This window comes from Mustela lutreola, chromosome 9 (genome assembly GCF_030435805.1).
Source record: "Mustela lutreola isolate mMusLut2 chromosome 9, mMusLut2.pri, whole genome shotgun sequence".
Taxonomy (NCBI): domain Eukaryota; kingdom Metazoa; phylum Chordata; class Mammalia; order Carnivora; family Mustelidae; genus Mustela; species Mustela lutreola.
In genome coordinates this window covers 126,714,192-126,740,282 of record NC_081298.1, presented here as the reverse complement: position 1 = coordinate 126,740,282, position 26,091 = coordinate 126,714,192, and the positions used below count along the sequence as shown (strand labels likewise).

General features: G+C 37.9%; 1 protein-coding gene across 14 annotated transcripts in view; it reads right to left on the bottom strand.

The window, feature by feature from the left end:
* DTNB (dystrobrevin beta) overlaps nt 1-26,091 on the bottom strand; it is a 236,291-nt gene that overhangs the window by 95,251 nt on the left and 114,949 nt on the right. For all 14 annotated transcript variants that reach the window (XR_009344378.1, XM_059132459.1, XM_059132466.1 and 11 more), the window contains one exon: nt 18,478-18,602. Coding sequence is in view for 13 of the 14 variants with exons in the window: in XM_059132459.1 (XP_058988442.1) it covers nt 18,478-18,602 (125 nt within the window). In the remaining variant the exon portion in view is untranslated. The remainder of the gene's footprint in view (nt 1-18,477; nt 18,603-26,091) is intronic.

Below are 26,091 nucleotides of genomic sequence, written 5' to 3'. Positions count from 1 at the left end.
CTCTGCCTACCTCTCTGCCTACTTGCGACCTCTCTCTGTCAAATAAATAAATAAAATCTTAAAAAAAAATCCACCAAAAAACAGGGGTCAGCCTTAAAAAAAATCCAACAAACAAGCAAATCCCCCCACCAAAACTATTAGAGCTAGTAAGTCCCATAAAGTCATATGGCAAAAGGCCAATACAAAAAAATCACTTGTATTTCTATCTACTAGCAATGGACAATATAAAAGTGAAATTAAGAAAACAATTACATTTACAACAGTGCCAAAAAGAATAAAACACTCAGAAATAATTTAACCAAAGAAATGGAAGACTTGGGGCACCTGGATGGCTCAGTGGGTTAAACCTCTGCCTTCCCCTCAGGTCTCGGGGTCCTGGGATCAAGCCCGGCATCAGGCTCCCTGCTGAGCAGGAAGCCTGCTTCCCCCGCCCTCTCTGCCTGCCTCTCTGCCTACTTGTGATCTCTGTCAAATAAATAAATAAAATCTTAAAAAAAAAAAAAAAAAGAAAGAAAGAAATGGAAGACTTGTATAGTGAAAACTATCAAATACCACTGAAGGAAATTAAAGAAGAGCTAAAAAAAAAAAACAAGGAAAATATTTCATGTTCATGGACTGGAAGACACAATAGTGTGAAGATGGCAATAGTCCCCAAATGGATCTACAGATTCATTTCAATCCCTACCAAAATCATAGCTGCCTTTTTAAATAAAAAGCATTGATCCTAAGTTCATATGGAAGTATGAGATAAGTAAAATAGCCAAAACAATCTTCCAAGTTGCAGGACACATACTTCCCAATTTCAGCTTATAGGAGTGTGTTCAAAGGTTCACAGATATTCCTCAATTATCCATTTTTCTCTCTAGATACAGAAATCCCTAATCCATACACAAAATTATTTGGCTTTGAAAGTTTCTAAGCATAACCACTACAAGGACTGAGCAACAGATCATGAAGGCTTTTGACTTACTATCTACCTGCTATCCCTGACTGCCAAGAGCACCGCACCTGGTGCCCTGTTCTGTCTGTCGCACTGCCTGGAGGAGACTGACAACCATACTCTTACAGATTCTTCTCTCAAGGTCTTCACTGTCCCGATCTCTCCTCTGCCCCCATAACAAAGGTTGGGGAAAATGACAAATGGACACAATCACAAGAAGTTAAAGAATGCTCCGCAGGCAGGAATGCGTGTTAGAAGGAGTCTAGGGCATCTTTCATTTTGAAGATGTTAAATTTTTAGATCCGTCAGTGATCTTTGATTTGTAACTTACTCCACCATATCCACGCCAAGACACTTGATTTGATTCATTTAAAGGTTTATATGTTCAAATTAGTTTTTGGAGACCTTTTCTTAGGAAAGATCATCTTATACTTAGGGTCACTTTCCTTGTTTTGTTTTGTTTTTTTAAAGTATTTTGTTTATTTGACAGAGAGAGAGAGAGAGCAGCAACAGAGGGAGAGGGGGAAGCTAGCACCCCGCTGAGAAAGGAGCCCAATGCAGGACCAGATCCCAGGACCCTGGGACCATGGCTGAGCCATCCAGGCACCCCACTTCCCCTATTTTTTAAAACAAACAAATAAATCCAAAGTTTGTTACTACTTGTACTTCTACTTAATCCTATTTCTCTCCTTCCTTCCACTGCTACTTAACATTTAAGATCACAATAATTTAAAAATTTAACTTTATGTCACTTTCATGAATCAGCTTTGTCCAAACTCTTTGGGGTTTTGTTTTTGTTTTTGTTTTTAAGTAGGCTCCATGTCCAACACGGAGCCCAGCGTGGGGCATGTCCAAAATGGAGGTCTAATTCTACCCAAATGTGTTTTACCTGTAGGTATCTCCATTTCTATTATTTCAGTTATTCAGGCCAAACTGACTTCTCTTTCTCTCATACTCTGCGTCCAATCTGTCAGCAAGATTTTTATGCCACTATATTAGACCACTTCTAGATTTTTAAGCTCTCAAAGTTCACACAGATGGTATCGATGGTAATTTAATCAATTTCTTAAAATGAAGATGTTAAATATTCATCTCAAGAAACTGTGGAGAAGCTCTTGACAAGACGGTTTTTCCTGTCATAAACTGGACACAGGACATGGGTGGAAAATCACAGCTGGGCTTGACACAAAATTAAACATGAGGTGGTGATAGCTGGAAAGAAATGACTGAAGAGAAAAAAGAAGTCACTTAAGTTCCAAAAAGAATTCCATTAAAAAAGTGAAAAGTGGGGCACTTGGGTGGCTCAGTGGGTTAAGCCTCTGCCTTCAGCTCAGGTCAGGATCCCAGGGTCCTGGGATCGAGCCGCCCCGCCCCCCTCTCCCAATCGGGCTCTCTGCTCAGCGGGGAGCCTGTTTGGCTCAAGGATAAACAAAAGAGGAAAAGCCTGAAAAAGGCAAAAAAGGGCACTCAGGAAAGGGAGTAGTTGGCTTGGGAAGTTCATGAGTCAGCTCCGAGGGGCAGGAAGAGATACAAAGTTTTCAAGGGTAAGAAGGAGGTAGGTTTGGCTGCAGCAGCACAGGCTTTATAGTACATAAATTTAGCAGAAAAAGATAAGATTCAAAGAGTGGGGTGGGGCCTGATTACACAGGGTCTTGAATTCCATCCTGAGGAGTGCCTCCTTAATTCCATAGGCAATGGAGTTTTGCAGACTTTTAAACAGGGAAGTAATTTCAAGATTAATTTGTTAGAAATATGTAGATAGATTTGAGGTTTAAGAAAAATTAAAAGGGCTAATTTAGTAGATGCTAAACTGTGGTACTAATCAAAAGTGGGTAATATAAAGACCTATAAAGATGCTGAGAAATATTGAGATTATTCTAAATTGCAACCAGATCACAGTATACACATTCTATTAAGAAATTCCACTCAAGGGGCACGTGGGTGGCTCAGTGGATTAAAGCTTCTGTCTTCAGCTCAGGTCATGATCTCAAGGTCCTGGGATGGAGCCTCACATCAGACTCTCTGCTCAGCGGGGAATTTGCTTCCCCCCTCTCTGGGCCTGCCTCTCTGCTTACTTGTGATCTCTCTCTGTCAAATAAATAAAATCTTAAAAAAATAAAAAAAAAGAAAGAAAAGAAATTCCACTCAAGGAGACTCTGGCTGGCTCAGTCAGAAGAGAATGTGAGTCTTGATCTCAGGGTCGTGATTTTGAGCCCCACACTGAGTACAGAGATTACTTAAAAATAAATAAATAAATAAATGAATAAACTTAAAAAAAAAAATTCCATTTGATGAAATACAATTCTGAGACTTAATGTCTGCATTAAATTCCATTATAGGTATACCCTAGGCTTGGCTTGGGACAAAATAAAGCTCAAAGAAAAGCAGATTTCCCCAATAGTAAGAATGATTACTTTTCAGGGATTTTTTTTTTTTTTTTAAGCAACCATAATTACTTCAAAAGTAACATAAAAATGGATTATAGACTAAATCTAAGGGTTAAAACTATAAAATTTTTGAGGAACACACAGGAGAAAATTTTTGTGACCCTGAGTCAGGCAAAGATTTTTTTTTTTTAAGATTTTATTTTTAATCTTGTGCGGTCTCTCAAATCCATAAATAAAATCTTTAAAACAACAACAAACTTGTTTTTTTAAAAATATCCACACAAAAACATAAATGTTCAGAGCAGCTTTATCCACAACAGGCAAAAACTGAAAATGAACCAACGTCCAACAACTGCTGAGGGATAAATAAAGTGTGGTATATTCATATAAATAGGTATTTTCAACAATCAAAAATCAAAGGTTTTTGATTTAAAAGGTTACTGATACTTGATGCAATATGGATAAACCTTAAAAATATTATGCCAAACAAAAGAGCCAGAAACAAAAGACTACATTTTATATTATTCTTTTTATAAGAAATTGCTAGAAAAGGCAAAGTCATAGAAATAAGAAGTATATCAGTGGTTGCCTTGGGGCTACCAGTGGGAGCTGGAATTGATCAAAAATAGGCAGCAGGAAACTTTTTTGGATGGTAGAAATGTTCTAAAACTGGATGATGGTGATGGTTACAAAATCATGTAAATTCATTACGAGTTATTTAACTGTCACAGTGGGTGAATTTTATGGTAGGTAAATTGTATCTCAATGAAACTATTAAAAAAAGAAAAGCCAAAGCAAACCCACAATGAGATACTACCTCATATCCATTAGGCGGACTACTTTAAATAAAACAGCAGTAAGAAAAAAGAAAATAACAAGTGTTGGTGGGGGTACAGAGAAACTGGAGCCCTTGCACATTGTTCATAGGAATGTAAAATGGCACAGCCATGATGGAAAACACTACAAAGATTCCTCAAAAACTGAAAGTAGAACTACCATTAACATCCAGCAATCCTACCTCTAGGCATATAGCTCAATGAATTGAATGCGGGGTCTCAAAGAGTTATGGGTACACCCATCCTCAGAGTAACATTATTCGGATTAGCCCAAAAGGTGAAAGCAACCAAACATCCACTGACGAAGGAATGAACAAGCAAAATGTGACATATACATACAACGAACTAAGTGCTAAAACAGGCCATGACGCAGATGAACCCTGACGACATTACGTTGCATAGAATAAGACAGTCACAAAAAAAAAAAAAAAAAAAAAAAAAGATTCCACTTAGATGAGGTATCTAAAGTACTCAAATTCATAGAATATAGAAGTAGAACGGTGGTTATCACGGGTTGGTAGTAAAAGGAAAGTTGATGTTTAATAGATAGGTTGTCTCAGATTTGCAGGTTGAAAAGCTTCTGGAGATCTGTTTCACAACAATATAAATATACTTAATACTACTCAACTGTTCACCTGAAAAGTGGTTAAGATGGTAAATTTCATGTTATGTGTATTTACCACAATGAAAAGAAGAGAAAAAACCAGGGGATGGTGTTTAGACCATGTTAAATGTAGAGTTTAGAAGCACAGTACTTTACGATAATGGTAAACAGAGTGAGAAAATCTCGAGGGGGGGAGGTGAAACTCAGTAGACCAAAGTCACAGCCACTTGTAAATAATTACCCTCCTAGGATTAAATGCTGTGTTTTATTGTATTAAATAACACTGTTTCTCCTTAGTGCAGCATAATCAGTTACCACATGTGCTGTTCACCTGACCCTCACACACACACACACACACACACACACGTACATATATACACATGTGTGGTTCAAGAGCATGTGTACCCTCTCCTCCCCCCCCACACTGAAGTTCAGGCAAAAACTTCATCCTACTTCTAGGACCACCTTACACGACACATGACCCTTAGCATCAGCGTTCTCTGTGTACCTTCTTTCTTTTTTGGAGAGATATACTTCCAGGCTTAGCAAGTGCCCTAACCCCAGAAGAGAGTAATTAACTGGGACCTTCAGCCTGAAATGGAGCCAAAGAGACATCACGCAAGCCAGGATGAAGAGAAGCTCAAAGCCTTAAGAGAATCTCTTGTATTCCTCAGGTGCCAGGTTTTCCAAAATCATCCCAGCAAAATGTTAAGACAGAATTAGTATCAGATGAGTCGTGACCCTGAAGAGCCATAAGAACATTCATATTCCAGGCTATATGAATAGGAGAATAAAAAGTAGCTTTTTTTTCCTCCAAAGATTAAATTAGATAGACCTGAAATAAAAGGTATCTGTTGGCCCAGTGGTGGGCAGGTTACGTCACCATTGCCTAGGTTTTTCAAAATCACTACAGCAAAGTGCAAGACAGAATTAGTATCAGATAAGCTATGATCTAAGAGTCAAAGTATAACACTTACCTGTTGGAAGTAGCTAAAATTATAACCTTCTAAATAGGTTCAATCTCCAAAGACCAAGACACCCAAAATGAATCTGACACTCCTTTCAAGTGACTAAAACATCAGATTCATTTAGCAATCTAAGAGAAAAGTATCATCTTGTCAGTCTTCTCAAATGAGACTCTACACTCAGCAACATGCACAGAGCCTCAGTCACAATAGTCAGTAAATAGTTGTGGGAGACAGTGATTTCAATCCAGACCAACATATCAACATTATAAATTCTGTAACACCCTACAATTTGTTCGGGAATACAGTTCAAGCCAGTTAATAACTCTCTTTGAAAACACCCAAATTTGGCTTATACAAAAAGCTGCTAACAATGCATTCGGTTTGGCACAGGACAATTAGCCAGAAGCATTCTTGTCACAAAAGGAATCTCCAAATCCAGTTTTATCCATCATTTTAAAAGAAGCAGCATCACAAGGGACGCCTGGGTGGCTCAGTTGGTTAAGTGGCTGCCTTCAGCTCGGGTCATGATCCCAGTGTCCTGGGATCGAGTCCCACATTGGGCTCCTTGCTCGGCAGGGAGCCTGCTTCTCCCTCTGCCTCTGCCTACCACTCTGCTGTGCTTGCGCGCGTGCTCTCTCCAACAAATAAATAAATAAAATCTAAAAAAAATAAAAAGAAGAAGCATCACAAAAATGCACTTTGGTATCTAAACAAAATAAATAAGGAGTTATTTTTTCATCGAGTAGTTGTTTTTTCATACAGTCTTAAAAATTTCACAGGTTTTTACACATGGTCTTACATTATTCCTGGTCTCACAAATTTGTACTGATTTACTTAAAGTCATCATGAATAAGAATAAAAATAAACAGAATTTTCATATTTTACAAAAAGGTTCACAAATACTATAAGGATGAGATGTTTCAAGCATAGTTGTCTAAAGTTAAAAAAAAAATCTCTGAAGTTGAAATTTTAAAAAGGACAGTTTTGTTTTGATCAAATCAAAATAATGCATAGACGGTCTAATAAGCATTAAATAGAAGAGCAGTTAAAATAGAACAAATAACAGCCATATTAAAGTGTTTAATTATAACTATCATTTAAATAATGATTTTTTTATTATCTAGGTTAATTCTGTTTTGAGACAAAGTATGGAAAAAAACTGGTTGGCTCAGCTGTTCAAACTGGCTACATATTTATATATGCATAAGCAGCAAGAAACAATAAGGCAGTCTGGTTTCTAGGTAACAAACTTTATCCAACTGCTTCAACAGAAGAAGTTACCAATTAACCTTCACCCTTGGGTTGAAAAAACAGCCTGAACCATCAAAGATGATGATGAGAATTCAGAAAAAAAATATCAAAAAGCACAAAGATCCCTAAATTTGCAGTTTTTATCAACCCTTCCTTAAGAGTTGGGGTCAGCAAAACTTTTTCTCTAAAGAGCCAGACAGTAAATATTCTAGGTTTGTTGTTGTTGTTGTTTTAATTGAAGTATAGTTGATACACAATGTTAATTAGCGTCAGGTATACAATACAGTGATTCAACAAGTCTATGCATTCTGATGTGCTTAGCACAGGTGTAGCTCCCATCTGTCACCAGACATCGCTATTACAGTACCACTGACTAGATTTCCTATGCTGTACAATATTTTAGGTTTTGAGGGTCATTCAACCTTAATTACAAAGATTCAACTTTGCCACTGTAGCCTGAAAGCAAAGACAATATATAAAGGAGTTAAGTGTGGCTTGTCCAAACAAAACTTTATTTATGAACACTGAAATTGAGTTTCATACAATTTTCACAAAATATTGTTATTATTCTTTCTATTTCATGAATTTTTTTTTTCTCTTTGACCATTTAAAAATGTCATTATCAGCTCCTGGGCCACAAAAGGCAACAGGCAGGACTTCACCTGCAGGCTGTAGTTTGCCAACCTCTGTTTAGGAGAGCACATCAATCCCAGGTGTCCAGTGGGATGCTGGTCATTCTCTCCTTGACAAAATCAAGAGGAATAAATACACTAAGCCAACACTGGGAAGTTCTGCCATCTCTCAGAAATAAATAACCATAAACTGAAATATAATAGTGATTAACCACTAATTAAAGAAATTAGGTATAAAGACTGTGTGGTTAGATAATTAGATCTTAAGCAACAACAAATTGCTTGAATTAGGCTAGCAAAAAAGTCTATCAGACATCAAGAGCCAGAAAGTTTTATAAAGATGTTTGGACTGAAAGAAACGACTAATTTCTCTCAGAGACTCATAAGGGAAGTTGCTAGTGTTGATGATAAGTGAATTGGTTTTGTTTGAGGCTTATTTGAAAAATCTTGTTTACTTAATATTCTCAACTCACCAGATAAGAAAAAACAAAACAAAACACAATGAACCAATGAAGGAAATATGCCTGACATCTAGTGGAGACTTAATGTAGGTACCTGACCTATACGTGACCATTTTCTGAAGGAACAAACATAAAAGGGCGGAGGAGGGGATGAGGTAGAAGTTCTGTTTATATAAACCATGCTAGTACCATTCATTCATTCATTCATTCATTCATTCAAAGCATTCTGAATGCCTACCAAGCACCAGGAACTATTCTGGGCACAGGGAGCTCAGTAAAGAATAAGACAGAGTCCCAGCCCTTGTGGTTACATTTTTGTGATATAATTTACTTAAGTCTAAGGAAAAGAGTTTAAAAGTTTAGAATCCAGTATGATAGCATCCTAACCTCTCAGAGGTACTTTCAGGGGCACCTGAGGCCTCAGTCTGACTAAGCATCCGACTCTAGGTGTCAGCTCAGGTTATGATCTCGGGATCATGAGATTGAGCCCTGTTTCAGGCTCCCCACTCAGCGTGGAGTCTGCTTGAGATTCTCTCCCTTTCCCTCTGTCTCTGCCCCTCCCTATGTGCATGCTCTCTCTCTCAAATAAATAAATAAATAAAATCTTTTAAAAAAAGTACTCTCAAATACATTAACCTTAAACAATATCCTGAGATAATTAAATTCTATTATCACCAGTAAAGCCAACAGATGTCTCTATTTTTTTTTTTTTTAAAGATTTTATTTATTCGACAGAGAAAGATCACAAGTAGGCAGAGAGGCAGGCAGAGAGAGAGGAGGAAGCAGGCTCCCCACCGAGCAGAGAGCCCGATGCGGGGCTCAATCCCAGGACCCTAGGATCATGACCTGAGCCGAAAGCAGAGGCTTTAACCCACTGAGCCACCCAGGCGCCCCAGATGTCTCTATTTTTAACCTGGTTTCTCTTCTATCATACCACACTGCCTCCCTTCTATTTTTCAATCAACCAACATAAGACTCTTCAATGTCCTCTCTTGATTCCAAAACAAACCACAGAGCTCAAACAATCGTTCAGTTACTGTGTAGACCCACAGTGAAAATTTCTTCCCAGGTCTAACTGATGGGAAAGTGAGGTACAGTGGAAAGAGTCTGGGGGGTGGAGTCCAGTCCCAACGCCATCATTCTGAGTTGCATAATCAGGTCACTGAAACTCACTAATGCCGTTTCCTGACCCATTATAGGTGAACGGTATTCATATTGCGAAGGTTGCCATTGGGTTAAATGAAATAATGTACACAAAAGAGGTAAGCAAAGGGCTTGGAACAGCACAGGTGCTCAATAAATATCAACACTTGAATTTATGATTATCTGGAAAAATCTCTATGTCAACATAAAATATAAGCAATGAACATTAAAATATACTTTATCTCATACTTAATTTCAATTCCTGTCCCACATTTCCATTGGAGCTTTTATTTTATTGCTGGGAGTCCAATAATGGTAAAACCTAAAATTCCTTATGTGTTCACAAACTTTTCTCATTACCACCATGAGAGTCCAAACCTCCACCATCTCTCACTTGGCCTCTGAAAAAAAAAAAAAACTCGTCTAGCTGGCTTCTTCTTTTTCACCTTTGTCCCCACTCCCGACTTCTACACAGCAGGCAGTGATTTGTTAAAATGCAAAATTCAACCTCTCTCTCTACTATCAAAAACCCTTCAATTCAGTATCATGTCCAAAATCTCAGGTTGCCTCTGCCCCCTCTGCTGCCTTCCCCTTGCTCTCTGGCCTACTGCTCCCCTCTGCTGGGAATATTCCTCCACTGATGCTGAACACACCTAATCTCTATTCATCTTTTAGGCTTTACTATAAATGTTATTCTTCATAAAAGCCTTTCTTAGCCTGCCAGTAAGATGAAGACAGACTATAACGTAAAGACGCCTTGTATAGAATTCTTTTACAGATACAGACACATATGTGCTTTATGTTATTTCTCAGACTGTCAAGGTGAGTATTAATTGTTAAAAGGAAAGCAAAATTTAAAAACTGCAACAAATCAGCAGGAAAATAATGGAGTTGGGATAAATGGCTATCCATTTTGGGAAAGAAATACCCTTAAATTCCTATCTCATAGGTGACAACAACAAAAAAAGAAAAAAAATCCAGAAATAAGAAATTTTTTATAGACAGGTGTATCCTTATAATTTTGAGATGAGAACATTAATGTTAAACATGAAATGGAAGCCAGAAAAAAGAAAAAAAATTAACAAATTTGATCTTTAAACTAAAAACTTTAGTAAGAAACCTTATTCCCTACTCTGAGAAAGATCCAGCTGGGAAAGGTCAGATTTTCTAGCAGATCCCATCTTTTAAATATTGTGAGCAATGCCTAGGGGAAGGCTCAACCAGGTTGGTCATCTAGTCCCTTGGATTTTATCCCCCGTCCTAACCCCTTCAGTAGATGGGGTTCATCTGAACCGAGATCACTAGTATTTAGTAAAACAAATATAAACAACTTAGGTGTTTGAAAGTAATACCTACGATGTGTAAAGACTCCTGAAGGGCAAGATAACTATCCATTCTTTGTCTAAAAAAGAATGCTGTAAAATAATTAATATTCATATAATAAAACAATGATTAAAATAATCATGATCCTACTCAAACGAAATAGTTTGCTGACTTTAAGCATTCAAATGTTGGGCCCACCTTCATCTCTCAATACAAAACAGAGACTTTCTTTTCCTGATCACGACTGGAAATGCACAGCAGCCCACTCCTCCTAGATCTCTCCTCTTTAGAGCTCTACCTCAAACTCTTTGTGGAAGCCCGCAGACGCAGCCATTTATGAAACTGCCTACCTCACTCGCTCAAACGTACATGGACCGAAGCAAAACACTGTGTGAGTACCATCTGCACCTTGCACAGTACCTGTAAGGTTCTCAGTAAATATTTGCTAAATGAATGGACAATTAAGAATCTCAGGGGCACCTGGGTGGCTCAGTCGGATAAGTGGCTGCCTTTGGCTCAGGTCATGATCCTGGGTCCTGGGATTGAGCCTTGCATTGGGCCCCCTGCTGGGCAGGGAGCCTGCCTCTCCCTCTGCCTCTGCTTGCTGCTCCCCCTGCTTGTGCTCTATCTGTGTCAAAAATATATATAAAATCTTAAAAAAAAGGAATCTCAGCAAGAGTTAAGAATTGCTGTTCATACATTTTAGTTGTATTCTATATGTATGTTGGATGCTTAATACCGAATTACTAGCTTGTTCATACAGCTAAAACCATTTATATTCTAATGAAGTGGTTGCATAATTTGATCAGATCCACTAAGAAACTTTTTCAAGATAGATTTGCAGGCCACCCCCAGAATAATCATTAGCTGACCTAACCCAGAATGAAAGTGACTTGGTAATCTATGGTTTTTAATGCCGAGTGACCCTGACAATAGCGAAATCTGGGACCCAGTGACATGTGAATATAGAAGAAAAATCTACAAAACAGAGAAATTCAAAGCTGAAAGGAACTTTAAAAGTTGTCTAGTCAACCTAAATAGGATTAATTGCTCAAAGTTTCATCAAAATCTAAAAAGGAAGCTTTATTGTGTTTTCTTTTTTTAATAAACATTTTTTTTTTAAGATTTTATTAATTTACTTGACAGACAGAGATCACAAGTAGGCAGACAGGCAGGCAGGCGGGGGGGGGGGGAAGCAGGCTCCCCACTGATCAGAGAGCCTGATGTGGGACTCGATCCCAGGACCCTGGGATCATGACCCGAGCCGAAGGCAGAGACTTAACTCACTGAGCCACCCAGGCGCCACTATATTGTGTTTTCTGACTGGCCTGCTGACTATATTCTTGCCTTGGGAATAATTTAGATTAATAAATACTTAAAATATAAAATCTGAGTTCTAGGTAATGCCTAGTCTGGTAACACAGAGTAAAGATGAAGACACTTGCATATATATTACTAGAGCTGACCGATATCTAGTTCTCCTCTCTCTCCTAGGTATGTGGAAGATGACATACCAGTGAAGCTAGGTAGAGTTGTAAGGGCAATGACACGTGTCACTTCTGAATACAGGAAGATGGGTGTGAGCTCCCCATAGGCTCCCTTCCCCTGCTGCAGGAATCAATGAGGCCTCACATTAAGATGAGGAGCCAAAAACTGAAGCAGCCTAAACCACTGAGCCACTGTCCCTAGTTCAGCTGTACCAGAGTCCTTCCCATCCGTGAGGGACTTTGCATGAGTGACAAATAAACATCCATGTGTTGAACCAGGAGGCGTGGGGGTTAATTTTCTACTGCATTATCACCTAATCTATCTTGATTATGTGATATTCCTATCTTTGGACCCAGCAGTTACACTCATACCTTAGAGGAATTCTCTGTATAAGAATGCTTGCAGCTGGGGTGCCTGGGTGGCTCAGTGGGTTAAGCTGCTGCCTTCGGCTCAGGTCATGATCTCAGGGTCCTGGGATCGAGACCCACATCAGGCTCTTTCTCAGCGGGGAGCCTGCTTCTCTCTCTCTCTTTCTGCCTGCCTCTATGCCTACTTGTGATCTTTCTCTGTCAAATATATAAATAAAATCTTAAAAAAAAAAAAAAAAAGAATGCTTGCAGCTGCATTCTAGATGGTAGTGAAAAACTAGAAACAAGTCCAATGTCTGTCGATAGATAGGAGAATGGACTACTTATTGTATAGTCATTCACTGGAATGCCATCTGAGATTCTGGGTAAATCTCAAAAACACACTATTTAATAAAGTAATAAACTTAACAAAAGTATATGTAGAGCATAACCATTTATACAAAGTTTTAAAAAAATATGTTATTTTATGGGTACATGAACATCTGGTAACAGTATAAGAACATGTATAGAGTAATAAATACCAAAATAATGTTAGCGGCTACTCTGTGGGGTGAGAAAAGGTAACAGGATTAGGAAAGACACAGGAAACCACAACTTGACCTATAAAGTATTAAAAAAAAAAAAAAAAAGACTTGAGGCAAATATAAAATGGTAAGAATCTATAACAAAAATTCAAGGTTCCAATACTCAAAACTCTCAGTCCTAGCCTGAATTCATACTAAACTTCCAACAGAAACTAGAGACAGGGAGGGTTCAATCCTCCTGAGACAAGGGACATGGAGTCCTCCTGAGACAAGAGCAGGAACGCTCAGTCGTTAGAGATGCTTGGCGCCTCCGAAAGAGCGGAGAGGGGCTGCATTACCAATAAGAGGGCTGGTTGAAAGTCCACGTAAGAAGCAGAACACCTCCTGTCTCTTTCGGTCCCCTCCCCAAAACCACGCAGCCCAAGACTCCTCTTTTCTAGGCCTGGTGAAGGTGACTTGCTAGTGAAACTGATCCGAAAGTGTCTGAATTCAGGCACAGCAGGGAGAGGCCGCCGAATGGGGCCTGAATTCAGATGGGAGAGGTTAGAGGAAGGTCTACACTAAAGTAACGGATTCCCCAACACTCTTCCTCTGGTCAGGATATACGTTAACTTAGGACCCCCCGGTTTAAAGAAACTCTTGCCCAGTCCATCGGAGGGGTTTACTGCAGCGTTTACTGTGGAGGCAGAGATCTGAAGGCAGCTGGGTAGGAAGAATGGGTAAGTAAAATCTGCCGAGTGCCGCTTGACATAAATTTTTTAAAAGAACGTACAAAATGCTACCTCGTTTTCAAGAATATGTCCTGGTAAAAAGATGTACCATGAACATATTAGAATGATTATCCCTGAGGAAAGGGTGACCAGGGTGGGGCAGGCAAATAAAGGGGAATTTTAAAAAATATAAATAGCATAAGATAAGATAGTAGAAAAAAGTCCAATTATCACAGTAGTAATACTTTTATAACAAAAATAATGAAAGCCATTTTACTTATAGTGACTAATTATAATAATAACAATATTATAGTAATACATTTAAATGGACCAAACTCACCAGTTAAGACAGGTTGTCCAACTAGATTTTTAAAATCCACTTACAATTTTACAAGAAGCATCCTGAACCCTTAAGGACACAGAAAAGTTACAAGTATAAGGATGGGGAAAGTTACACTAGGCTCATACAAGCAAAAGACACTAAAGATGTTTAGCAAATAAAATAAATTTGAGAACAAACAGAATTATTAGGAACAAAGATAGTCACTAGATAAGAACAAATTTTCAATTTCTTAGTGAAATATGTATAGTTTTGAAGATATGAGCAACAGGATTAATGAACTTGACCTAACGGACATACATTCACTCACTAGGAACTCTAAATCAAACAAGCACAGAATTAACATTATTTTTCAGGCTTACTAGGAACGTAATAAAAACTGGATCATATATTACACATAATAAGCATGTCAAAACAAATTTGAAAGAATTGAATAGTCCGGACCACTTATTAGACCAAAATAAAATTAAACTAAAAATTAATAACAAAAAAGGCAACTAGACAATCCTCATATGTTTGGAAATTAAGAAAGTATGCTGCTTTGTTGCCTGGCTGGCTTAGCTCATAGAGTGTGCAACTCTTGACCTTAGGGATGGGAGTGTGAGCTCCATGCTGGGTGCAGAGATTGCTTTAAAAAAAAAAAAAAACAAAAGAAATTTTAAAACAAGAAGAAAAGAAAAAATAAAGTATAGTATTTTTTTTAAGATTTTATTTATTTATTTATTTGAGAGAGAGAGAGATCACAAGTAGGCAGAGAGAGAGAGAGAGCAGGAAGCAGGCTCCCCGATGAGCAGAGAGCCCGACTCGGGGCTTAATCCCAGGACCCTGAGATCATGACCTGAGCCGAAGGCAGATGCTAAACCCACTGAGCCACCCAGGTGCCCCCAAAGTATAGTATTTTTAAAGAAGAATTCTTATCATAACTTTGAAAATATTTAGAACAATACACAATTACATAAGAAAAATTGGGCATACTCAGAACAGAGAGAAATTCATAATCTTAAAATGCTTATATTGTGGGGAGGGGGTACCTGAAATGAGTAAGTTAACCATATCTTTGAAGAAGTTAGAAAGAGGGATGCCTAGGTGGCTCAGCTGGTTGAACAATTGCCTTTAGCTTGGGTCATGATCCTAGGGATTGAGTCCCGCCTTGGGCTCCCTACTCAGTGGGGAGTCTGCTTCTCCCTTTCCCTCTGCCTCTGCCATCCCCCCTGTGCCTGTGCTTTCTTGCTCTCTGTCGAATAAATAAAATCTTAAAAAAAAAAAAAAAGAAGTTAGAAAGAGAGTAGCAAGATAAATCCAAAGAAATGGTAACAAAAGGAATAATAAAGATAAGGTTGGAAACAAATAATATTCAAAAATACAATGCATACAGTAAGAGAATCATCAAAACCAAAAGTTAGTCCTCTAGAAGTCCAATAGAAAGGACAAACCTAAGGCAAGATGTGTTTAAGGAAAAACCAAAGAGAGAGAAAAACCATAAATATGTGAAAGAAGAATTTAAAAGGGACATTAGTACACACACCACAGACACATGTTATGAACTTTGTGCCAATAACTTTGAAAATTCAAATGAAACTGACACATTCCTATAAATAAAAAATGTTCTAAAGTGACTCAAAAAGAAATAAGAATTAGGTCTTATAATTGTTTTAAAAATAGAATTCACAGTTCAGAATTTTCCCACAAAGGAGCCTTTTGGCAGACATAATGTCATTGGTGAATTTCACCGAAAATTGAAGGAGCAAATAATTCCAATTTTAAATAAGATGTTTCAAAAAACATAAAAAAAGAATGCTCTTCAACTTTTTAAGATAACAAACTGGGCAAACTTTGCCCTAAAAAGAAAATAAAGCAAAGGAAATTACAGGACAATTTAACTTTTAAACGGGCAAAATCTAGGCAAAACATTAGCAAATGAAACCTAGCAGTGTATTAAAAGGAGAGTCAACTTGTGTTTACTCCAGGAATGTATGGCTGTTTAAAAAAATTTCATATAATTCACTATATTAATAGAATAAAGAAACTCCCATGATCATTTCAAGGCAGAAAAGTCTTTGATAAAATTCCACATCCATTCATGACCCAAAAAAAGCACTCTTAGAAATGAGGCATACAGTGGAAGCTCTTTTTACCTGATAAACAGTTTTTACAAAACCTACATCAAATAACACACTAAATGAATGCTGAGAGCTGTCTCTTGGGATTAGCAACAACAGAAGACTGCCTACCAAACTACTTCTGTTCAATATTGCACTGGAGGTTCAGCCAGTGCAAGAAGACCAAAAGGGAAAAAAAAAAGCATGATTAATATTTAAAACTACAAGGAGTAGGAGGGAAAAAAACAAAATGATCATTATTTGCAGGTGATATAATTATTTATAGGAAATCCAAAAAAATCGGAGTACAAATTACTAGAATTAATGAGTACATCAGGTAAGATAACCAGATAGTGGATTAAGATACAGAAACAATTTGCATTTCCATATACCAGCAATACACTGCTGAGAAACATAATTCCATGAAAACACCATTTGCATGACTGCCTACTTTTGCCAAAACTCATTGAATTGTACACTTAAGTGGGTGCATTTTATCGCATATAAATTATATCTCAAAAAAACTGTAGGGAAAAAAAGGCACATGTGCAACATCAACAAATGTACAGAAGAATCTTTAAAATTATGGAAGCATTAAAAAAAAAGTATGGAAGAATTAATCTAAAGTATATACCTTTCCGGTGAAAATTGTAAAGCTTTACTGAAAAGCACAAAATGACATTTAAATAAATGGAAAGAGAGAGCACATTCAGGACACAGAAGACGTCAATTGTCCCCAATTCGATCTCTAGATCCAATGAATCTCTGATCAAAATCCAAACAGAATTTTGTGAGGGACTCAATAAGCCGATTCTAAAATTTATATGGAAGAGCAAAGGGCAAAGTATAGACAAGACCCTCCTAAAAATATTATTTAACCCCTTATAGTCACTAAGATAGTATGATGTTGCCACAAGGACAGGCCGTTGGGCCACAGGAACAGGAGAGCCCAGAACCAGACTACGCACATAGGACGCTTCATTTATGACAGCCGTGGCACGTTAGGTCAGTGGGAGAATGACACATCATCCAATAAATGGCTCTGAAACAAGTTACTATGCAAATGCAAAGAGATCTCACTGATCAAAAACCTAGACAAAGCACAAGGAAATGTGGGAGGATGTGCTGTATTTTATTATATGGTTTTCTGTATTATTAAATTTCTAATTTATATGTATATACTATTTTAATAAAAGTCTTTCAAATTATTGAATGAGAAAGAAAATAAAAGATCAAGAACCCTAAGTGTTTTAGAGGGAGGTAAAAGAAAACAGATGTCTACTCCAACAGAAAAACCTGTCAATGCCCAATAAAGACTAATAATGATCAAAAACCTACTGATGGGGCGCCTGGATGTCTCAGTGGGTTAAAGCCTCTGCCTTCGGCTCAGGTCATGATCCCAGGGTTCTGGGATCGAGACCCACATTGTGCTCTCTGCTCAGCGGGGAGCCTGCTTCCTCCCTTCTCTCTCTCTGCCTGCCTCTCTGCCAACTTGTGATCTGTCAAATAAATAAATAAAATCTTTAAAAAAAAAAAAAAACAACCTACTGACTTTGGGGCACCTGGGTGGCTAAGTTGGTTAAGCATCTGACTCTTGCTTTAAGCTCAGGTCATGATTTCAGGGTTGTGAGCTCGAGCCCTGTGTCAGGCTCCTTGCTGGGTGTGGAGCCTGCTTAAGATTCTCTTTCTATCCTCTGCCCTTGCCCCCTCTCTAAAAACAAAACAAAACAAAACAATACCGCTCTTGACTTTATCCAGGAGGCCACGTAACATCACCATTTAATTCAGAGTAAAGAATCTTAGTTTAGAGGCTGAATCTTAACACTTTCTTATTTCTCCTTCTCCTTGCTCTTCCTCTTTCTCTACTTCTCTTTTTGGTTCCTGTCTGAATTTCTTTCATTTAGCATGAATATTCAAAGAAAGTAAAAATAAAACACTAGTTTTATTTATAGAGTACAATCTTATGTTTCCTAATTTTCTCTCAATACAAAGAAGCAAATGAAGTTGATTTTCAATTCCATGTTGCCCAAACTAATTTAAAAATAACTATGGGCATTACTGCCACAGAGAAGAAATGATCTCTACCAATTATTATGGGAGAACACACAAACAAAAAAAGGCAACCTTGCTAAAAGCAGTTCAATAATTACTCCTCAATATATTAATTAATGTTTCTGTTTGAGATCATTAATTACTTAGGCTCTGGGCTCAGCAGCTAAGCTTCCAAGTAAATATTTATGGTGACTTGAAGACATGAAATCTTGAGGTCCTGAGTTCCCCCAAACGTAAAGTAAAAACCAGAAGGTTAAATGTTCATGTTACGTAAAGTTGCTTTTATCCAAAAGGATTCAGCAAGGTCTCCATTTCAGTACAACACATGTCCATACCTAGGTGTATACTTACACTATATTTGCAAGGTCAAGTGGTTTCTCTGGTTGCTCAGGAAAAACAGGATGCGGGGGTTCTCTGGTGGGCACGCACCCCAAAGATTTACTAATTGCATGGCTCAGCTTCTTTGCAGGGGATTTCTGTGTCAAAGTAGAAAATAAGGAAATAAGAAATTAAATCTTCAAAAGAATGAAAAAGAATTTCGAAAGAACTTGGTGACAAGAACTGCAGAAAATATCTTTTGAAATAGAAGCTAAGATGCATTATAATCAACATTATTTGGACCTAGAGAAAGGAACCTACAGTTGTTCCAAGTCACTTGTGGTCCTTCATTTCTATGCTTACTCCCTCCTTTCGACTACGCACTCTTAAGTTAATGTTAACTTCCCTTGTGAACATCTCTCTGTACCCTTTGCATGAACTCTCTCTTTTGATGTTTTTGGATCATTTTTGGTAAGATGTTATAGTTAATTTCCCAATCAGAGTCAGAAATTTTTGCTGGACTAAAATTCTAAAAGGCTAAGATAATGCTGAGAGCTCATGGCTTTTGAATGTTAGCAAATTAGCTGACTAAGTCACATCCCAAAACGTGCCTATTAAGAGAATATTCCCAAAATAAATGTGAGGCAGAACATTTGGTGCTAAGGGTCTGGCTATGTATACAGACACAGATGAGTGCCCTCACATTCACAGGCGGTCAGCATCAGACCCGTTGACTATAAATTCACGAAGGTACGAGAATAAGCTGGCATACTAATACATTTCTCTGTAAGGTAGAACAATATACAGCAAATCCAAAGACTAGTGAGATCAGATTTATCAGTAAATACACCCAAAAGTAATCAATATGCCACAATTAAGTTATTCAGAATACTCACATTGGAAACCCATATATAAAGGAGGCTCATCATACACTGATATGATCGCCCAACGATTACCTTTAAATAACATGATTGTTGAGATTTCCTTGGAAGGATATTAACTGCAAAAAGGTGTAAATATTTCATTCTACTCACTCTGCAGCATACTGCCATATGTCCTGCTCTAACTGAAAAACAGAACTTGTTTGCCGTTATGTGTCATATCCGTACTACATCTCCACTGAACTTTTATATGCTGCTCGCATGTGTTAAATACACAAAATAAGCAAACTGTCTTTGCCTTTAAGACTATGTAGAGAAGGGCGGGACGCCTGGGTGGCTCAGTTGGTTAAGCAGCTGCCTTCAGCTCAGGTCATGATCCCAGTGTCCTGGGATCGAGTCCCACATCAGGCTCCTTGCTCGGCAGGGAGCCTATTTCTCCCTCTGCTTCTGCCTGCCATTCTGTCTGCCTGTGCTCACTCTCTCTCCCTCTCTCTGACAAATAAATAAAATCTAAAAAAAAAAAAAAAAAAGACTATGTAGAGAAGGGTGCCTAGGTGGCTCAGATGGTTAAGCCACTGCCTTCAACTCAGGTTCTGATCTCCAGGTCCTGGGATTGAGCCCCACGTCAGGCTCCTTGCTCAGTGGGGAGCCTGCTTCTCCCTCTGCCTCTGCCTCTGCCTCTCCCTGTGCTTGTGCTCTAACGAATAAATAAAATCTTTAAGGGTGGGGGGAAAAGACTAGGTAGAGAAAGACAGGGTGCCTGGGTGGCCCAGTCAGTTAAGCATCTGGCTCTTGATTTCGGCTCAGGTCATGGCCTCAGGGTCATCAGATTGAGCCCCATGTCAAGCTCTGTGCTCAGCATGGAGTCTACTTAAGACACTCTTCTTCTCCCTGTCCTCCCCCCTGCTCTCTCTGGATCACTCTTCCCAAAATACATCTTAAAAGAAAAAGAAAAAAAAGACTATGTAGGGAAAGTTAATACCTTTTTAATAATACAGACTGAATAATATAAATTTCTTCAGAAACTTCATATATTGGCTCCAAATCACCTACCACTAACCCCTTCAACATATTAAATTCTGGGCAAAATCTAAATGAAGTCTAATTTCCTAAAAGTCATATAAGGCAGAAACTCTAAACATTCCCTCTAAGTGGTTTCCATATCCTCCTTTTACCGGATGACGGGCTGAAATGTGACTTGATCCTTCTGTTTTCTACACTGCCCCAGACCGCGTGTCACTTTTCCGCCTAACACCTCTCAAAGGCTGATAATCCCTTACAGAATAAGATCTAAATGCGCACCCTCACAGTCCTTAACAAAAGCCTTCATATCTGGCTCCCACCTCTCCTCACACCAGCATCAATGATGAGATGAGATGTCATTTGGCCCAAAGGCCATGTTCCTATAGGTCTCTACCTTGGCATAGGCCTTTCTGATGTTGCCTTCTGCCGGTCTGTTTTTCTGTAAGTTTCCTGCTCCATTCTCAAGACTACTTTGAAGCCTTGCCCTGGGCAGGCTTTCCTCCTGGCTCCGTTAAGTCAGAGACCACATTTCCCAGCTACCCATTTACCATGGACATTTCCACAGTTGCGCTTTCCACACTATGGTGCACTTTTTATGTGACTATCTCTGTGAAACTGGTGGTCCTGAAAGGCAGGGTCTAGGTCTCATTCGTCTTTATAGTCCAGACCCTGTCCTATAACAAAACATGTTATTTGAACAATTGGCCTAGATGAATTTTCTAGATTGCTTCTTCCTCACCAAACCACATATGCTTATTTTTTGAGTTACAACACAAGTAGGAGACAGAAGACATCAGAGAATACCTTGATTCACCGTTATAACTAAACACTACATCTGTAATCCGGATATTAATTTCATATTTTGCTGTGTCTGAGAACAGCTTGGCCGTTAGTTCACGCAGTCTATGTGAGATGGATTATCACAGAGACTTGACTTTAGCTGCATCCTGAGCAAGAACAACCATGAAACCGCAGGTTTCATATGTGTATTTTATAATAAAATTATAAATTAAATTAATACCATGATCATTAAAATAAATAATGTTTCCCTTCGTATCACCTTATAATCTCTAGCAGTATGCTTGTAATGCTTTTGAAAATACTGCTTTAAAGTCAAGGTTTAAGATCAGATCCAACTTTGAGTCTCAAAAATATACACAGAAGGGGCACCTGGGTGGCTCAATGGGTTAAAGCCTCTGCCTTCAGCTCGGGACATGATCCCAGGATCCTGGGATCGAGCCCCACATAGGGCTCTCTGCTCAGCGGGGAGCCTGCTTCCCCTCCTCTCTCTCTGCCTGCTTCTCTGCTTGCTTGTACTCTCTCTCTCTGTCAAATAAATAAATAAAATCTTTAAAAAAATAATAATATAAAAAAATATATACACAGAAAGGTAAAATTAGTACATCAAAGTCAATTCCAAAGAATTAGAACATATCAAGAGCTTTGAGATGCACAGAAAGGGAAAAAACTGAGAATAAATATATACAGGAATTAGAATATTAACTGGGCTAGGACCAGACCAAAAAGGATATATTAATCTGAAAATGTTACAGACAATGCATTCAACTAGGCTGTCTAAATATGTAAATAAATGACTTCCTTAAAATGATAAGAAAGAGTAAATTATGATACAGACCTGAAGTGAATTTTGCTATCTCGTTAGGTTAGGAGGCTAAGATTAACAAAACCTGTAAGCATGAACCCGAAAACTGCTAGAAGCTCAAGCTAGGCACATGGCCTCTCTGGCTCCTGGGCCCCTAGGACAATGCCCAGGGCTTGGCAGTTGGTCACTAAATATTTACAGAAGTGAGGAAGGAAGAAAAGCGGCCCAGGTGCAGGGACAGGTGCCTTCCACAGACCTCGTTTAAGCCACTCTGCCAGAGACACCACTTAACGTCTCTGTACCTTTCCTGTCACTTGAACTCACAAACTAATAAATACATGAAGAAGTCTTAACCTGAAAAAGGAAAACTCCTCCCAACAGACTCTTAGGTGATGATTTTCAAAATTTGTGCATCTTCAATAATCCACATTACCTAATTTCAAAACATGTCCTACTACCTCTTAAAAATACTACAGGTTATAATATTTAAAAACTGTATCAGAATGTATAAAATGTGTATGTACAGTTTAAAAAGTTATAAAACAAATATCCACCTACCCACGATTCTGCCTGAAAAAGAGAAACATGGCAGTCACTCAAGCTTGCTGGGGGAATCTTGTGCTAACAGCCGCCTCCCCCACCGCACCTGCTCCTCTCCTGGTAACCTAGATCCTGGATTTTGTATTAATCATGTCTTTAATTTTACCATTTCAGCAATTATGTACAAATAATACATGATTTATTTAACATATGTTTAAAATCTATATAGGCTTAGGTACATTTTTCTGCAACTTGCTGCTTTCACTTAAAATTACGTTACGGATCATCCGTATTGATTCATGTAACTGTAAGTCCTCCATTTTTTCATCAACGGATTGTATTTCACTGCTTAATTACATCATAATTTATATATCCACTGCATGGCTGATGAACATTTGGGTTGTTTCCCTCTTTTCACTCTCACTCACCATGTGGCTATAAACATTCTCGTCCACGTCTCCTGGTGGACATGTGTAAGAGTTTCATCAGAGTGGAATTACCTGATCGTGAGTTATGCACATTCAATTTTACTAGGCACTGCCAACTTGTTTTTACAAAGTGGTTACACTAATTTCCACTCCGTCAGCTGTGTGAGAGACTTCCTAAATCTCCACATTCTGGCTAACCCTTAGTATTGTCAGATATTTTAACATTTGCCAATCTAGTGGGTGATAAATGGCAATGTGGTTTTAATTTGCAATGCCCTGATCTCCAGAAAGACTGAGCATCTTTTTGAATGTTTATGAGCCATTTGGGTTTCTTCTCTGACATGCCTTTTCCTGTCTAGTCCTGTCTTTGGTGTAATGTTTCACCAGGTTGCCTGTCTCTTATTGATTTGTAAGAGTTCTTTTATTTTTCTTAAAGATTTTATTTATTCATTTGAGAGAATGAGAGAGCATAAGCTGGGGGGCTGGGCAGAGGGTAAGGGAGAAGCAGATTTCCCACTGAGCAGGGAGCACCATAGGGTGGCTGGATCCCAGGACCCGGAGATCATGACCTGAGCCGAAGGCAGACACTTAACCGACTGAGCCATCCAGGCACCCCATAAGAGTTCTTTATATTTTTTGTATTTTAACACTACAGAAGTTATGTCTCACATATAACTCCTACTTTAAGGCTTGTTTTTGATAACCAGATATCTTTACCATAACTGTAGTCCCGACTTATTAATCTTTTCCTTTATATTTTGTGCTTTTTATATCTTAAGAAATATTCCTTCCCTGAGATCATAAAGGTATTATTGTCCCACATTGTCTTCTAAAGTTTTATAGTTTTTCTCCTTTATACTTAATTTGATTCTACTTAGAACGGACTTTTTTGGTAAGTATGAGGAAAGAATCCAATTTTATTCTTTAGAGATAACATAGAGATAACCAATTGCCACTATTTAATAAATAGTTCATTTGTTTTCTACTCAGTATTCCATTTCTATCTCCATACAGTGCAATGTGGATTTAACTGTAGCTTCCTCATATCTTCTCAAGTAGTACCTTAAAATTTTCTTTAGGAGTGTCTTCATTATTTCTGACCCTTTGAATTTCCACTTGTTATTTTCTTTTTAAAGATTTTATTTATTTATTTATTTGATTGAAAGAGTGAGAGAGCACAAGCAGGGGGAGCAGTAGAGGGAGAGCGAGAAGCAGGCTCCCCGCTGAACAGGGACCCCAATGTGGGGCTTGATCCCAGGACCTGGGGATCATGACCTCAGCTGAAGGTTAGATAACCTCATATAAGTAGAATCATACAGTATTTGCCTTTCTGTGGCTGGCTTCTATTACTTAGAATAATGTCCTCAAGGTTCCTCCGTGTTGGAGCATGTTTCAGAATTTCTTTTCTTCGTTAAGGCTGAATAATATTCCATTGTATACCATATGGAATCATTTTGTTTATCCATTCATCCATCAATAGACACTTGAGCTGCTTCACGTTTCAGCTACTGTAAATAATGTTATTATGAACATGAGTGTATAAATGTCTCAAGGCTGTATTTTCAATTCTTTTGGTATATAACCAGAAGTAGAATTGTTGGTAATTCTATCTTTAATTTTTTAAGAAACCTCCATGCTGTTTCCCATAGTGGCTGCACAATTTTACAGCAGAACCCACCAAAGATGGGTTCCAATTTCTTTACATACTCACCAACACTTTTTCTTTTTTTAAATAGTAACAATCTTAATAGTTGTGAAGAATATCCCCCTTGTGGCTTTGATTTGCATTTCCCTAATTAGTGATTCACTTATCTTTTCATATGTTTGTCAGCCATTTTTATGTCACCTTTGGAGAAATGCTCATTCAAGTCCCTAACCCATTTTTCAATTGAGTTACTTGTTTTTTTGTTGTTGAGTTATAATTCTTTCTATATTCTGGATATGAACCCCTAATCAGATATACGATATGCAAATATTTTCTCCCATTCCATCATCTGCCTCTTCACTATGTTCGGTTTGTGCCCTTTGATGCAGAGAAATTTTTAACTCTACTGATTTATCAGAAGATTCTTTCAGACTTCCTACACTGACAGTCATCTTCAAATAATGACAATTTTGTTTCCTTTCAATTCAAACATCTTTTCAGTATTTATTATGCTGCTTAGGACTACCAATGAAATGCTAAATGGAAGTGGTGACAGCTAAGCTTCTTTGTTTAATTAATAATCTTAAATAATTTCAACAGTAAATATAATAGATATTATCAGCTTTTATAAATATATTAGGTTGCTAAGATTTTTTGTTTAAAAGAGGTTTTTTGGCCTATTTGTGTGCGCACTTAAGTTATTGATGGATATTGGGTTTTATTAAATCTTTTACGTAAATCTTTTGAAATGATTATATGGACTTAATTAATCAATCTATGAATTTGTTTAAGTTATAATAATTTATCTTTAATTGCTGGAATAAAAGCAGTGTGGTCCTGATGTATTATCTTTCATATATACTGCTAGATTCAGTTTCATATTACTTTCTTTAGGTTTTCATTCCTGTTCATGAAGACAGCTTGTAATTTTCCTTTCTTGCTGTCCTCATAAGGCTTTGGTATGGTTATGCTAGCCTCAACAATGAAACTGGAATGCTCATTATTTTTTCTGGAATCTGGGAAGTTTTACACAATACTGGAATTCATCTTTTCTTTGAATGCTTGTTGAAACTCATATCAAGGGACGCCTAGGTGGCTCAGTGGGTTAAGCTGCTGCCTTCAGCTCAGGTCAGAATTCCAGGGTCCTGGGATCGAGTCCCGAGTCAGGCTCCTTGCTCAGCAGAGAACCTGCTTCTCTCTCTACCTCTGCCTGACATTTGCATGTACCTGCTTGTGTGTGCTCTCTCTGAAAAATAAATAAAATTAAAAAAAAAAAAAAAAGAGAGAGAGAGACTCATTTCAAGTCATTTGGGCCTGATTGATTACTTTGTAAAGCTTTTACGCTACTCATTCAAATTCTTTAATGATTATACTATTTGGGTTTTTTATTATATCTTGAACCAGCTTTGGTAAGTAAGGTTGTCCTAGGAATTTGTTCATTATCAACTAAACGTTCAATAACCAATCTACCGGTTTTCTTCTTGTCATCTTTCTGTGAATTGATTCCTAAGCCAAATGCATTACAGT